We start from the raw sequence: 14,953 nt of genomic DNA on the forward strand, positions 1-14,953 counted from the left end.
GTAACCCTTGTGGTTGCAAGGAAACAGGGTCGGATTTTGTTTATCCGGTTTTCCCCGAAGCCCAGACCTGCTTCTCTCCATTCCTTCTAAAGGAGAAGGAAAGTCTCTTTTGGGAAGGAGGGGGATATCTCCTCGTTACTCGCAGAACGAAACAGGGACAAGGGGTGTACCGCTTCCCTGGGAGCCCGATGCTATAGGAAAATACTTTCTGCTAGTTACAGCCTTGATTTTTCTATTTCCCTCCACGGAGCACTACCCGCTCAACACAGAGCCTCTCTCGAAAGCACAATGGAAGGGACACACAGGCCAGAAAAAACAAAGCGGGGGCACGTCGGGGGGACCGCGATTGCCATGGCCGCTCTCGCCGCAGTTTTACCGTGACGCTCTCGAAGGGGAAGGAGCTCCCGAAATGGCGGAGCTCTCTCTGCCGTTCGGTGGGCGGGACAGAGCGGGAACAAGAAACAGCCAAGAGCAGCCGGTACCGCCCTAGCGACTGCACAGCAAAGACGCGGCGAGCCCGCCGCTCCAAAGCCCTGCCCTCCTCCCCCGCCCTGCTTCTGGGGCTGCCTGTCCTCTATGGACCGCTCCCGCCGGCAGCCCCGAACAGCCCGACACCCCTCCCAGCTTTGGACGGCTGCTTTGGACGGCGAACCTCACGATCACCAACACATTCGGGCTGCAGGGGAACGCCAGGGCCGGACACCGCGGCAGTGCCGCACTCCCCCCCGCCCCCGTTACCCCGCAATCGGCACGGGCTGGGCACTGAGCAGCGCTCGGCACGGGCTGGGCTGCCTGTGCCCGCTCCGTCCTAACAGGGACAACAGCTCTTCCCGGTGACCTTGTGGTGGCTCTTAAAAGAGCCTTTCGGTTTGGAGGAGAAGGGCAGAAGACTCCTCAGGCGCGCTCCCCGCGGATGCGGCGGGCCAGCTGGATGTCCTTGGGCATGATGGTGACGCGCTTGGCGTGGATGGCGCACAGGTTGGTGTCCTCGAAGAGCCCCACCAGGTAAGCCTCGCTGGCCTCCTGCAGCGCCATGACGGCCGAGCTCTGGAAGCGCAGGTCGGTCTTGAAGTCCTGCGCGATCTCGCGCACCAGGCGCTGGAAGGGCAGCTTGCGGATCAGCAGCTCCGTGGACTTCTGGTAGCGCCGGATCTCGCGCAGCGCCACCGTGCCGGGCCGGTAGCGGTGCGGCTTCTTGACGCCGCCCGTGGCCGGCGCGCTCTTGCGGGCAGCCTTGGTGGCCAGCTGCTTGCGGGGCGCCTTCCCGCCCGTCGACTTACGCGCCGTCTGCTTCGTGCGCGCCATGGCAGCCGCTCCCAACAACCGGCCCGGGAAAGTTACACGGCGGCTCCACGGGCTCCATTTATCCCTGGCTGAGGCCCCGCCTCCCCACCCCTGATTGGCCACAAAAGCAGAGAATTTAATTGGGTACTCACTGAAGTCGCGCCGAGCCCGTCTTGCAAAATAAATCTTGTATTGCTTCATTTTTGTTAGAGGAAAATCAACATGTATCAGTGTTTTACTGGTATCTTTTCTATTTCTAATATTTCATTTTTCCGAAGCTGTTTTCGAATGGTACTTGCAGCTTCGCATTTTAAGCAGTTTAATTACATATAATGCATTTATTGAAGGGAAGGACAATCCCCCTAAAGCCCACAACAAACTAAACAAACAAACAAAAAAGACAAAAAAACCCCCCACAAACTAAATAACCCCCCCCAAAACTCCAAGAAAGCAGAACAGAAAAAAAAAAAACAAACCCAAGCAGAACAAAAAAATCCTACCACTCGAGTTTTCCGTTCAGATTCCATACAAAGCACCCGAATCCTTTATTACTGCTTCCATAAAAATACAGGATGAAAAATAAAAGTGACCAGTTTCTACAACAAACAAGACAACAGTGAGCAAACTTACCAAAAAACATGTTGCCTTATCGGTTATTCTGGGAAAATTAAGTTCTATTTTACCTAACTTAAGTAGAAGAGTTATTAATTAAGACGAGCAGTTAAAAAGTAAAAACGTCGCCTCGGAAGATAGGGAAAACCAAGAGAAAAGGCGGCTTTGGACGAGTATTTGAGAGCAGGGCTCAGCACTAGAGGGGTTAACGCGCGATTTTCAAACCGTCCCACTGAGCGCGGCCGTTTCCATCAGCCAATCATAGAGAGCCTTTGGATATAAATAGGAGCAGGGAGCTGTCTTTCCCGGCCACTCGAGTTGTTCTCTGCGCTTTATCGTGGCTCACGGGGGGTGTTTAGATGGCGCGCACGAAGCAGACGGCGCGTAAGTCGACGGGCGGGAAGGCGCCCCGCAAGCAGCTGGCCACCAAGGCTGCCCGCAAGAGCGCGCCGGCCACGGGCGGCGTCAAGAAGCCGCACCGCTACCGGCCCGGCACGGTGGCGCTGCGCGAGATCCGGCGCTACCAGAAGTCCACGGAGCTGCTGATCCGCAAGCTGCCCTTCCAGCGCCTGGTGCGCGAGATCGCGCAGGACTTCAAGACCGACCTGCGCTTCCAGAGCTCGGCCGTCATGGCGCTGCAGGAGGCCAGCGAGGCTTACCTGGTGGGGCTCTTCGAGGACACCAACCTGTGCGCCATCCACGCCAAGCGCGTCACCATCATGCCCAAGGACATCCAGCTGGCCCGCCGCATCCGCGGAGAGCGCGCCTGAGGAGTCTTCTGCCCTTCTCCTTCAAACCGAAAGGCTCTTTTAAGAGCCACCACAAGGTCACCGGGAAGAGCTGTTGTCTCTGTTAGGACGGAGCGGGCACAGGCAGCCCAGCCCGTGCCGAGCGCTGCTCAGTGCCCAGCCCGTGCCGATTGCGGGGTAACGGGGGCGGGGGGGAGTGCGGCTCTGCCGCGGTGTCCGGCCCTGGCGTTCCCCTGCAGCCCGAATGTGTTGGTGATCGTGAGGTTCGCCGTCCAAAGCAGCCGTCCAAAGCTGGGAGGGGTGTCAGGGGCTGTGCGGGGCTGCAGGCGGGAGCGGTCCATAGAGGACAGGCAGCCCCAGAAGCAGGGCGGGGGAGGAGGGCAGGGCTTTGGAGCGGCGGGCTCGCCGCGTCTTTGCTGTGCAGTCGCTAGGGCGGTACCGGCTGCTCTTGGCTGTTTCTTGTTCCCGCTCTGTCCCGCCCACCGAACGGCAGAGAGAGCTCCGCCATTTCGGGAGCTCCTTCCCCTTCGAGAGCGTCACGGTAAAACTGCGGCGAGAGCGGCCATGGCAATCGCGGTCCCCTCGACGTGCCCCCGCTTTGTTTTTTCTGGCCTGTGTGTCCCTTCCATTGTGCTTTCGAGAGGGTCCGTGTTGAGCGGGTCGTGCTCCGTGGAGGGAAATTAAGTATTTTCCTATAGCACCGTGAGCCCCCAGGGAAGCGCTACACACCTTGTTCCCGTTTCGTTCTGCGAGTAAAGACGAGATATCCCCCCTCCTACCCAAATGCTGTTTTCCTTCTTCGGGAAAAGACTTTTCTATTTCTTCACAACACCCCCCCCCCCCCCTCGAAAAAAAAAAAAAAATTAGTAGGCTAATAGCGACTTAAAGCTCTTTTTTTGAAATTTGTGGGTGGCTCTGAAAAGAGCCTTTGTGTTGTAGAAGCGTTAAGCTGTAAGTGGAACAGAGTTTAGCCGCCGAAGCCGTACAGAGTGCGGCCCTGGCGCTTGAGGGCGTAGACCACGTCCATGGCGGTGACCGTCTTCCTCTTGGCGTGCTCCGTGTAGGTGACGGCGTCGCGGATCACGTTCTCCAGGAACACCTTGAGCACGCCGCGCGTCTCCTCGTAGATGAGCCCCGAGATGCGCTTGACGCCGCCGCGCCGAGCCAGGCGGCGGATGGCCGGCTTGGTGATGCCCTGGATGTTGTCGCGCAGCACCTTGCGGTGCCGCTTGGCGCCTCCCTTGCCGAGCCCCTTGCCGCCCTTGCCCCTGCCAGACATGATCGCGCGACAACCAAGCTCCGCTCAGTGCCGCTTTTTCTTCCCGCTCCGCTCTTTATTCCCCGCGAGCCGACCTGGTTGAGGACTGCGCCTGGGCGGGCTCTGCGCGCGCCCTTCCCCCCGCCTCGCGCCGCTTTCCCGCCCTCTCTCCCCGCGGGGCCGCGCGCGCTCCCGGCTCGCGCCCGGCCCCGCCCCCGGGAGCCCAAAGGCGGCCGGGCCCGGAGCGGCTCCCGGCGGGGTCACCCCGGGCCCGCCGCGCTCCGCCCGCCCGAGGAGCTCTCGCTGCCCGCAGGGAGCGGAGCGGGGCCCCGCCGGCCGCGGGACTGCGCCAAAACCCGGCCCGTGGCGGCGGGGCCCGGAGAGCCGCGTCCCGCCCTCCCTGCACCGCCGCCATCGAGCTGCGCCCCAACAAAGGGCACGGCCGGGCCGGGGAGAGAGCGGCTCGTGGTCCCGCTACTACGGTAAATGCACCCTTTTCTACCGAAGGTTGAGAAAGGGGAGTAATGGGCTCCGATTCTTTTTCTTCTTTTCCGTTTCGAAAGAGACACCTTTTTTTTTTTCATTTTTTTATTTTTTTCTTTCTGTGAAGGGAAGCGTTGCCGTGTCCCACATCTCCGTGTTAATGATCACTTGGCATTGTGTTTATGGGACGAAGGAACTGATTAGTGCCTCTTTATGATGTACCCCTGAAAAAAAATCTGCATTCTGCCTGCGCTTTTGAAGATAATGCAAGTCTTTGATAATTTTCATATTTCTATTCTTTAGTGAAGTATAACAAAGCCTTACTTTTGCCGTCTCTTTCTTCACATTATATTACTTTCTGAACACAAAAAATGGTCTGGAGGTGTTATTTTGTGCTGAGTTTCCTCTTGGCTCTGCGAGTCCATTATGCTGCAGTGAGTCTTGGAAGCCTTCAAGCTTTTCATGTGCACACCTTCTTTTATTTTTTCTGAGTTATTATTTAAATTTACCATGAATATATATTTGAGGTGTTTTTACTTTTTTCTGTAAGGATTGCCAAGTAAATGTTATCCCGTACAGTTCCTATATACCACCTTTCTTAGCAGGACTTTTCTTCTTGTTAATTATACCTCTGTGCAGTGCACATATTTAGGTTTTTTTTCTGGTCAGGTATTTCCCAATTTGTTTGATCCTCCCCTTCTTTTCCCTATTTCCAATGGATGCCTGTTACCATAGAATTCTTCTTGAATGTGAAAAGGTTATGTTAGCCCCATAAAAACCACTCTGAAGAAAAATAATTCCAACCCAGCCAAAACCAATGCATTTAGAATCAGTCTTTGCACAATATTTATCATCACACGTATTCAAGGAAAAAACCAAAGATTTATGTGCATTTGCTCCCCCGCTGTCACTGCATTTATGGGTTACAACATAGAACACAGTAGAGAACTCAGTAAAATGTCTCCATACCTATAAAACATATTATTCTCTGCCTATTACTGCTCTTACTATTTGACATCACATACCTTTTCCTTGGCAGTGATGAGTGTGGCTTTCTCTCTATCTATATTCAGATGAAATATTCTATAAAAATATTCTATATTTTGGTCCCTTCAGAGCTCCTGTAAGAATTATTTTTCCCTTTTCATGTGGCATATCTGGTTTTAATCAATTAATTTTTGGCACATCTGCTCTATAGCCTTGCTTTAATTTCATTTCAAATGTATAGGTGCTAATATTCTTGAAAATTATTCAATTAAAAAATTTTATTTTATTTATATGGTTTAACAAGAATAGTCGTTCTGCCTTGCAAAATGCCCAGTTCACATAACTTGTTCGGTGTTAATTGCCATTTTGCCAAAAAGTTGCAATCTCTTTTAGAATCCATTTCTTGATGCTTTTTAGTTTACTAGATCTCTTAGTGCGGTGCTTATTTTGCAGTTAATAATTTCCCCATTAAATTAAGCCATTGCTTACTTTTAAGTTATATTTTCTTGATCTTCTCTGTATAAGACCTCTTTAAATAATCAAGTTTTTACCATTATCAAGGGTCCATTACTTCTTAAGTATTCTTAAGACAAACTTGTATGAAGAACTACAACAGGTATCAGTGTAATTTGTTCCTAAGCAATACCTTAGCTTGAAAGGAATAAACCCCACAGATTATTTAGAGTGAATTTTCATTATGGCAAATTTTACATAGAAACTTTGTAGATATGACAACAATTTACAAGTACATAGAATAGATTCATGCATTACAGTGTGCTTGGGTTGTTTGGGGAAATATTCTATATTTCATGGTTGTCTGAGTAATGCTTACCCAAATTTATCTTTTCCACACCAGGTAGCTTAATTTTCATGTTTATATTTCAGCATACTTTATTTGTGTATTACTTTTCTTACATCTGTGTGTATAAAGTAACAGCGTGTATATTTTTGAAGTATTAGGACACTTCTGAAGATAGACAAAATTAAACCAAAAGGAGGAGCAAACAACATGTTTACAGGAGCTCAAACCTTTCAATGTTATTGAAAAGAAGAAATGAGTTCTAAGAAATTTGAATTCACTGAATTCTGAAATAACATTTCATTTTCTTTATAACATCTGTTATGGCCAGTCTCATGTTTAATTGCCAGTGTTCATCCTTCACTCCTGGTGGTTCATCTACATGGATTATTATTTTTACTCAGAACCAACAAGTGAGTATGTGGACTACATTTTTTTGTCTGTCATCCATCCATCCATCCATCCATCCATCCATCCATCCATCCATCCATCCTTTCCTGTTAATCAAGACAGTAGGAGAAGAGCTTTTCCTGATTGGGTTGCATTAGTTGGAAGAGCCCTGAGCCTTGTTCCCTGATGTGGGCAGGCAGTCAGGGCACATTGCAGGGCAGGAACAGGTTGGGGCATTGTGGAGAGGATCCACACAGGCTGAGGGTCAGATGAAAGAGTTAACAGAAAGACGAAGCCAGCAGGATTCTTGTGTGTCCATGGGAAGAAGAAAAAGAAGATAAAGGTAGAGGAAAACAAGGAACATCTGTGCTGAGAAAAACACCATGGAAAAATGAGATCTGTCTGTATTTTGGATTTTTGGGGATACTTTCTCAAAACAATGCTTCCACCAATGGACTTGAGGGGTGGTGTGGTGATGGCAAATTAAATGGGGTGCACTCTAAGGCCAGAAGGGCATAAAAACACTGTGTACAGGCACAATACAATCTTGGATGAAGTTTCTTAGGGATCTGCTTTGTGTGGCATCTGCTCCAACAGCAACAAGGATGGCAGGAATGAGTGAGAGAATGACTCCACTTCTTTGTCCACTCTAAGAGTGTCAGCAGATTTTAGCATTTATGTTCCTCTCTCCATCTGCTTTCAATCTCTCATTCTGCCATTTCTCCCAACATTCCTGTCCTTCCCAAAAGACAACCATCCCCATGAAGAGGCTCTTGAGATAAAGTGATTTTTCAAATTTGTTTTTTCTTTAATGATCTGCTTTTCTTTTAAGTAAAGCTCTTAGCTGAGCTGAAGGAGTTACTGATCTCTCTGGATCTGCCAGCACATGTAGTTTCATGTCCTTAGGAGAATTAATATTAACTCAGGAAGTCCCTGTGGTGTTTTTTAAATCAGCTAAAAGAATCCTGATGGAAATACTGAAAATTTGAGATACAGATTTGATTCATTCCTGAAGCAAAAGCTTATGATAGTGTAGCTTGATTTAGATGAAATATTTGTGAGGGAAAGGAATAATCTATTTTTGCATCATCTTCCTAGGGAGATGAGCATCCCAGAGCAGTATCATATGAAATGCACAAGCCCAGCTAAAAATAGAGATGGATTTTTGCCAAGAGTGATGATCAACATGACTAGACATTACAGAAGTTGTCTAATTCCATGGAGAGAAAAAGAAAATATTTTTGAAAGTTGCAGTACAAGCAAAATTAAGGCTTTGTGCACCCTTACTGACATGGAGACTCCAAGCTGTCAATCCCTGCCCATCCCACGGTCCAGGATTGTGAGGACAGGCCCCTCAGCATGTCCAGTAGTTATTCCCACATAATAAAGGGAAATCACACCTTTCACACCTCAATATGTGCCTAATTTGCTGCCAATTGCTCTGTCCTAAATTGCTAAATCCTAATTTTCATTCTCATTTACCTGGACTAATCCAGGTAGCTGTGTGCTCAAGGCCAGAGCCAATACCCTTAGAGTTGCACTCCTCTAGGCAAAGCTGGACACCAGCATGGATCACATGTCCAGTCCCAGTGGAGTCCATCTCTGACAGAGCATTAAAAATCACATTAAAATAATATATGTTCTTTTTAGCTACGGTGTTTAAAAGTATTCCCTTTTTATGCATTGATGTGTTTATGCAGAAACCCTCAGCGGGTCTTTCTGGTTATCCCCAAATTCAGAGACACAGACAAAGGACAATTTAAGCAGAAAATAAAACAAACATAAAATCCAAAACAACACCACACAGGAGAAAGAGAGTTACCAGTCATTTACAAGGTAATAACTTTTTTCCCTCTTGTTCATTTTTCTATGTAAGTATAGTAATTAAATATTGATCTTATTAACACTATGCACTGCTGCTTCTATTCTGTATGAACTTCTTGTGGCTACAAGGTCCTTCAGCAAGTAGCAGTCTACCCTCAAACACAGGATTAGGAATTAATGGAAACTTCACTGCCCATAGACATGTGGACTCAGACTTCTGGATCCTAATGATTTGGATGATCAAATGGGAAATCCAACCATCCTTTTAGTGAGGAACAAAATAATTCTTTGCTTTCCTGATATGCAACAGGGAACTTGCCGTGACCTTTATTGTATAAACATTTTGGGCTCTCTATCTTTGGGTGTTTTGGGTGTTATTAAATAACAACAGACTTCAGAATTTTCATTTATTTACTTTTTATCCACCATCGTTTTCGATTTCACTGAACTGTCCTCCTCTTATGCCTGATTCCTAGCTCGCTCTTCAGAACTGTCTCACCACCATTTTCCACCTTTACTGCATCTTCTGGTTTGATCCTAATTTAAAAAAAAATAAAAATCTTCCCACATTTGAAAAGCACAAATAAATAAAGCAAAACGTGTTCAATGCTCAGAAGCACTACAGTGAAAGTTTAATGTCTAGAACCCCCAGAAAAGGAACAGAGAATAAACCAGGATTTTGTATCTTTGTACCATTGCAGCATTATTTGAAATAGTTCCACCCAGCACAATATGCACATTTCTGGCCTCTAAATAAACTATTCCAAGAGGTAAAGAAATTTCTGTGAAAAGTGATAAAGTTGATTTAATGCTAAAATGGCTTATCTACTAAGCATACTAGGGACACCTTCAGAACAATGACCACTATTGACTGAAGATGTTCTTTCTTATCTTTATCTGGCCTAGGAGGTCAGTGGTTAAATCTATCAGACTTAGTGAAGTCTAATCTAATTATAAAATTAGTTACGACCTAAAGATTACTGGTATCAGAAATGCTGTCTGAATTTCATAGGCATATTCTTTCATTTTCTTAGGTAAATGAATCCTTACTGTGTAGGCTTTTTTCAAAGCAGAAAGATGATGTGTGGAAAGAAGAAATCAGTGCCATCTCTCTTCTCAGAGATCAGTTCTGGACTACACAGCTTCTTGCACAAGTCCTAACACTGCTGGTAAATAGCTCATAAACCAATCCATTCCAATATATGCATGTCCTGAGGATCAAGTTTGTTTTTTCCATAAGGTAAAAAAAAAAACAAACACAAAACAACTAAAAAATCCCCTCCCCAAAAACCAACAGTCCCAAGCAAAAAACTGACCCTACCCTTCCCTCCCCCCACTTCCCCCAACCCCAGCCATAACACAAACCAACAAACAAAAAACTTACCCTCAGAAAAGCTCCTACTTGAGTGCTTCATTTCTGATATTTTATCCTGGGCTCCCCAGTTGTCAGCACCCTGATTTGTGCTGGTATTCTCATGATTCTCTCAGAAACTACTTGTGAAGGCCACAGAGGAATCCCATGACAGGGAAAACCTGTAGCTTCTATAGGAAGAGGATTTATTTTCTATTTGAAAGCTCTCCCTACATGAGAAATGAGGTGTCATTTGTATGCAGAGTGCAGAGGCCTGAAACAATCGAAGATGTGATACACAGAGGTGCCTCCTGGAGAGGAAAAAAAAATGTTTGTTTGCATCAGCCTCGTTACTATGGCAGGGTTTCTGTACCATGCAGCCATGCATCGAGTGTTTTAGGACAGAATGGACACGAGGAAGGGAAGGATGTAATGACCACGGGCTCCTGATAGAAGTATTTTATCAGGTAGGATGGTCCATTTGCTCTCTCAGCTTTGAAACCTGCAGAACCGAAATAATATTTTCTAACAGAGCAAGCTGGAACATCCCAGCTGCTCCTTATGCAGAAACCCTCAGCAGGTCTTGCTGGTTATCCCCAAATCTAAATGCTCCTTGGCTTATTTTGGTTTCGTGGTGGGTTGTTTAGGGTTTCCTTCGCTTTTGTTTGCTTGTTGGGTTGGGTTTTTTAACCCCCCTTAGCCTGGGCAGCAGGATTAAATAAACCTTAAAGCCACGGGATTAAATAAACGGCGGTCAAAATCCACCAGCTTGCACTTGATAAAAGGAAGAGGAGAAGCATTCCAAAAGCACGGGCTGGTTCCAGAGCAGTCAGAGGAGCTGCTGGTCACCCCCGGCCCTGTGGCCCAGCAGAATCACCAACCCCGGCTGAGGGGGAAGGAAAAGAACCGGGGGAGCCGAGCAGGGAAAGGAACCCCAGCGAGGCACAGGGGAAGGCAGGGAGAAGGAGGAGGAGGAGAAGGAAGAAGAGGAGAAGGAGGAGGAGGGAGGGAAGCTGTTTCCCGGGCAGGATTGGCTGGAAATTGCTGCAGCCCAGGCGGGCGGTGCTGCGGCCCCGCAGCGCTGGAGCCCCCGCTCCGCCCGGCCCAGCCACAGCCGCGGCACAAAGGGGAAACCACCGGCCCTTGGCTGGGATTCACGGCAATCCTCTCCCTGCCCGTCGTGGAAGAGCTCAAAGCGGGTTTTGGGCCAGCAAACGCGGTTTGCTGCCGCCGTTCTACAGCTGGAGAAGCTGCAATTGGCTTCCACTTTGACCCAAACATCCCTCTGAGCAGCGGTGTTCTCAAACCTGTGCGAATGGAGACAAGAGAATTTCACACATCTCCACCAAAGCCTAAGCTGACATTCTGCTATCTATTTTAGAGAAATAAACAGTAACTCTTTCTGTAAAAAGGGCTTTTGGTGTCTAAGCAGGTCTGGGTTTAAGTGTTTAAGTAAATTACTAATACTAAAGGTGTTACTCAAATTATTCATATAGAATAAGACCGGATTTGTAAGGCGTTCCAACTGTATTTTATTTGGGTATGCTAAGTAAGGTTGCAGAAAGATACTAAAGAAACTAAAAATTTGAGTGAAGGAATTCGAGAGTCACTTAATAAAAGAACTATTTAAACTTAACCTTTGCATAGACCAGCTGATGCAAATTTTCATTTAAGTTTCACAAGGAAGAGCCTGGAGCATCCTGGGGATAGCATTGTAAATTCCATTCACGTTTGGGCTAGGTAAATAACCTAGCTTGCCTACATTGTTGATAAAATTTCCAGCCTAAAGCAAATTCTCATGGAAAAAAAAAATAAAAAATAAATTAAAATCTTCCCCCAAGACTTTGGAACACTGCTTGCTACCAAGGGAGTTGGAATGGTATTTCTATCCTGTCCTCAATCAGGTCACTAGAGAAAAATCAAGCATAGATAATCTTCTTATAAAACATATTAAAAAAACCTCAAACAAAAAATCCTCAAAACCACATCAGCAAAAAACAAACCAAAACAACATGAATAAGAATTTTGGGAGAAAATTAATATCCAAGGACATTTCAGCACTCTATGGTTACTAAGACAAAGCCTAATAGTAAATGTTCTTTCCTAACATCACTTTTTTTAGACTTGATTCTCAGCATCCTTCTGAATGTTTCTGCAACTGAGCATAATTTGATTTTGGTTTTGTGTTTGTTTTGTTGTTTTTTTTAATATTGTCTTGCACGTTATCTCTCCCTGCTTTATGGAAAACAAAATGCTATTTGGTAACTACAGGTTAAGTAACATTTACTTGGGAGCAAGCTCCCCTCAGTTATGTTAAGGCTGGTACTTTACAGCATGTTTTTACATATGTTTTGTGTGGACTTCAAGGTTCAAAAGTGTATTAAGGTCACATGATATTAAATGTTTATTTCATGACCAAAAGCATCTGTGATGCACTGTTCTTAAATCTAAATCCTCCCTCCTTTTTGAGAATTCAGGTTGGCTGGATAGATCAATCTAAATTTGTGAAGGGAAATTCCACATCTGCAACAAAATAAAATATTGTGCTTTCAAAAAACCACCACTTTGAACTCTCATTTGTCACATACTCAAAAAGGTCATATAATACATAAGGTCATACAATACATTTCTCTCTTCTATTTCAATATATAAAAATCTTTTATTTAACTGTGGTATGCAGACAGAGAAGGTGTTCACTTATAGCAAGCAGTTACCTGAGGTAGAAGAACATACAGCCTTTCTACATTAATTGTGAATGAGTGATCAGGAGAAACACGGATATGCAGTATTGATTGTATTAATTTATTAATTGTACAAAAAACATTCCAGGCATAACTGAAGAAAGCTGAAGAAAAAGAGGATTTAGTATCCAGAACTCATCAGTTCTCCTGTACTAACAAAAATACACTTAAACCCATCATGAGAATCCTGTTGGTGGCATAGAGAATGCAACAATATTTAAAAATCTCTGTATAAGGAAGCTTGAGAGGTCTCAAGGAGGAATCATGGCTAGGAAGGCAGAGAATGAAATTGTGAGTTTAATAAACTACACTACTGAGCTTAACGAGATTTTAGTGACAAACATAATAGAAAATCAACAAACACTTTACACTAGATTGCAATCTACCCTTATCTTATTTGAAAAATGTTAAAATAGATGTGTTTTCAAATGATTTCTAGAACATGGGGAGAGGGGGTAGAAATAAGGGAAAAAAACAACAAAACCAAAATAAGCAATTACCAAGAGGAGCAGAACATAAATACTGAAGTGCCTGAGAAGGAAATATAAACATTACTCTTGAAAATGAATAATGTTTATATGCTCCCTCCTCGCACCATGTTTTCAAGGGCAAAAATGAAACCCGGGAGGCCTCTGTTTCAGGATTTTCAAATGGCCCAATCAGAACCTTGCACAAACCAATTCCCTTCTCCAGGCCCACACAATCTCTTCCTTCTCTACTAAATATACACCAATAGAAGATTATTTTACCAAATATGCAAAATACAGCAAAATTGAGATTATGAAAAAAAAAATAAAAAAAATCCTGAAGTGTTTTAAGCCGAATTCTTGCCTCAAATTTCAGAATAGTTACTAATAGATACTAATAGTTACTAATAAACAGTTCCTGCTGTTTCAAAGTCCAACTTTGAGTGGTAGATGATTAATACCTAGTGCAATTTCTTTCAGCAGGACAGAGATGATTAAAAAAAGGAGGGGAAAAAAAAATAAAAAGTCCCCTTCCTGTTTTGGGAATGAAAAGAGAAGCCAAAATAACAAACAAGGAAAAAAAAAAACCACACACAAAAAAAGAAATAGAAAAAGTAAAAACAACACAACCAAACACATCCAATGGAAAACAACTCAAACTGAAAATTATTTAAGAATCATATACCGCTTAGAAACAGAGCAGAGATTCTCATCTTGTTTCCAAGCAAGGCTTCAGCCGGGCACTCCCACGTTATCTCCCTCTGCTTGAAAAACATTTTCCATTTTTCCATGAACAGAACGCCCCGGTGACTCACTCCTCCCCCTCCTGAGGCACAACACTGAAAAGAAAAAAAAAAAAAAAAAAAAAAAAAAAAAAAAAAAAACAAAAAAATATAGAAAAATAAAGAGAATAAAGAGGAAAAAAAAAAAAAAAAAAGGCAGAAAAGCGGAGTTTTCCTCGTCGTAGTTCTCAAGGGAGGATTTTAAAGGACAAAGAAAACGCCCTCCCCAGCCCTCCTCGTTCGGAGGCTCCCGGCGCTGCATTCCTGCCTTCCCTTCGGGGAGTTTTCAGCATAAAACATTACTGAACGAAAAGAAAACCTAAAGCGCCATTTACCTACATCTATTCTAACAAAGGAGGGGGCGGGGTGTTCAGTCCAGTGGTGGGGGGAAAGGGAAGAAGCCAGAATTTAACCTGCTCAGAGGAAAGAGAGGGGAGCTGTCGCCGTCTCCCAGCAGCGCGGCCGCCCCGAGGCTCCGATGGCGGAGAAGCTCCTCCCTGTAAATCCCGATCCCTGGAGTTTTGCGGGGATTCCTAAACCCCTGGCACCCCAAGGACAGGGATGCAGGGGCTGGCAGCTTTAAACACCGCAGCTTTCCCATAGCCAAGGCCGTGCCCCGGTTCTCGGGGTGCAAGGGGCTCCCGCAGTCGAGCTGGCCCAGGCAGCCGGAGCGACCGAGGGCCCCAAAAAAGACAGCTAAGGCTACCAAATCCAAAAAAGTGCTACCGAATAGCTCGGCAAAGCCAAAGGCAGCAGTACCTAGGAGACCAAACCGGATAAACAAAGGAAACTTTTGCAGAAAAACAACAGGAGCGCTTTGAAACATTACTCATGCTGTCAGGATGAAGGAATTAAAACATCATTTCCAGTCCAGACTAGCACACGATTACTCCCTTCCCCTGCTACATGGGACTTTCCGTAGCGCTTCTCCATGAGCTCTCAAACGAGCCAATTCTGCAAACTGCGGTCGCCATCACTTCATTCCGAGTACCTGATGCTGCCTTTTGTAACCCTCCGGATCTGCCCGCCAGGGAAGGACTTACGCTTTTCTTATTATTGCCCGGAAGCTCAAAGTTGCAAAAGAGAGACAAAATAAAAAAAAAAAAAAAAATAAAAAAAAAATATAAAAAAAATAAGAGGACCTGAGAAAGCAGAAAAGCGCAGCAAGCGCTGCTCGCAAGGCGCTGGAACCCCTCTCCCGGCCGGATGGCGGGGCAGCAGGGCCC

General features: G+C 45.7%; 3 protein-coding genes and 2 long non-coding RNA genes across 7 annotated transcripts; 2 read left to right on the forward strand and 3 right to left on the reverse strand.

The window, feature by feature from the left end:
• Positions 1-39: 39 nt before the first annotated feature.
• LOC147653568 (histone H3) lies at positions 40-1,375 on the reverse strand. The gene has a single exon (XM_086885883.1). The coding sequence runs from the start codon at positions 1,303-1,305 to the stop codon at positions 895-897; it is 411 nt and encodes a 136-aa protein (XP_086742009.1). The 5' UTR covers positions 1,306-1,375; the 3' UTR covers positions 40-894.
• A 398-nt stretch (positions 1,376-1,773) lies between these two features.
• Positions 1,774-2,718, forward strand: LOC111930753 (histone H3). Its single transcript, XM_086887673.1, has one exon. It carries the CDS (start codon positions 2,256-2,258, stop codon positions 2,664-2,666), a length of 411 nt encoding a protein of 136 aa, XP_086743799.1. The 5' UTR covers positions 1,774-2,255; the 3' UTR covers positions 2,667-2,718.
• An 814-nt stretch (positions 2,719-3,532) lies between these two features.
• Positions 3,533-3,933, reverse strand: LOC147653569 (histone H4). Its single transcript, XM_086887675.1, has one exon. The coding sequence runs from the start codon at positions 3,922-3,924 to the stop codon at positions 3,613-3,615; it is 312 nt and encodes a 103-aa protein (XP_086743801.1). The 5' UTR covers positions 3,925-3,933; the 3' UTR covers positions 3,533-3,612.
• A 251-nt stretch (positions 3,934-4,184) lies between these two features.
• Positions 4,185-9,602, forward strand: LOC111930766 (uncharacterized). Of its 2 annotated transcripts, none has more exons than XR_002865295.2 (3): positions 4,185-4,385; positions 4,514-8,398; positions 8,516-9,602. It is a non-coding gene; the product is annotated as an uncharacterized LOC111930766 (long non-coding RNA). The 2 variants fall into 2 exon arrangements; XR_002865297.2 differs by having other exon boundaries at positions 4,189-4,385; positions 6,504-8,398.
• LOC147653570 (uncharacterized) lies at positions 8,780-14,942 on the reverse strand. Of its 2 annotated transcripts, XR_015286442.1 has the most exons (3): positions 14,141-14,942; positions 13,631-13,784; positions 8,780-11,044 (listed from the first exon to the last, which is right to left on the reverse strand). It is a non-coding gene; the product is annotated as an uncharacterized LOC147653570 (long non-coding RNA). The 2 variants fall into 2 exon arrangements; XR_015286441.1 differs by having other exon boundaries at positions 13,631-14,942.
• Positions 14,943-14,953: the final 11 nt, after the last annotated feature.

The sequence above is a fragment of the Cyanistes caeruleus genome, chromosome 4 (genome assembly GCF_971803275.1).
Source record: "Cyanistes caeruleus chromosome 4, bCyaCae1.hap1.1, whole genome shotgun sequence".
NCBI lineage: Eukaryota > Metazoa > Chordata > Aves > Passeriformes > Paridae > Cyanistes > Cyanistes caeruleus.

Coding starts and splice junctions, on each gene's coding strand:
- LOC147653568 (XM_086885883.1), bottom strand. CDS start 1,305: ATGGCGCGCACGAAGCAGACGGCGCGTAAGTCGACGGGCGGGAAGGCG.
- LOC111930753 (XM_086887673.1), top strand. CDS start 2,256: ATGGCGCGCACGAAGCAGACGGCGCGTAAGTCGACGGGCGGGAAGGCG.
- LOC147653569 (XM_086887675.1), bottom strand. CDS start 3,924: ATGTCTGGCAGGGGCAAGGGCGGCAAGGGGCTCGGCAAGGGAGGCGCC.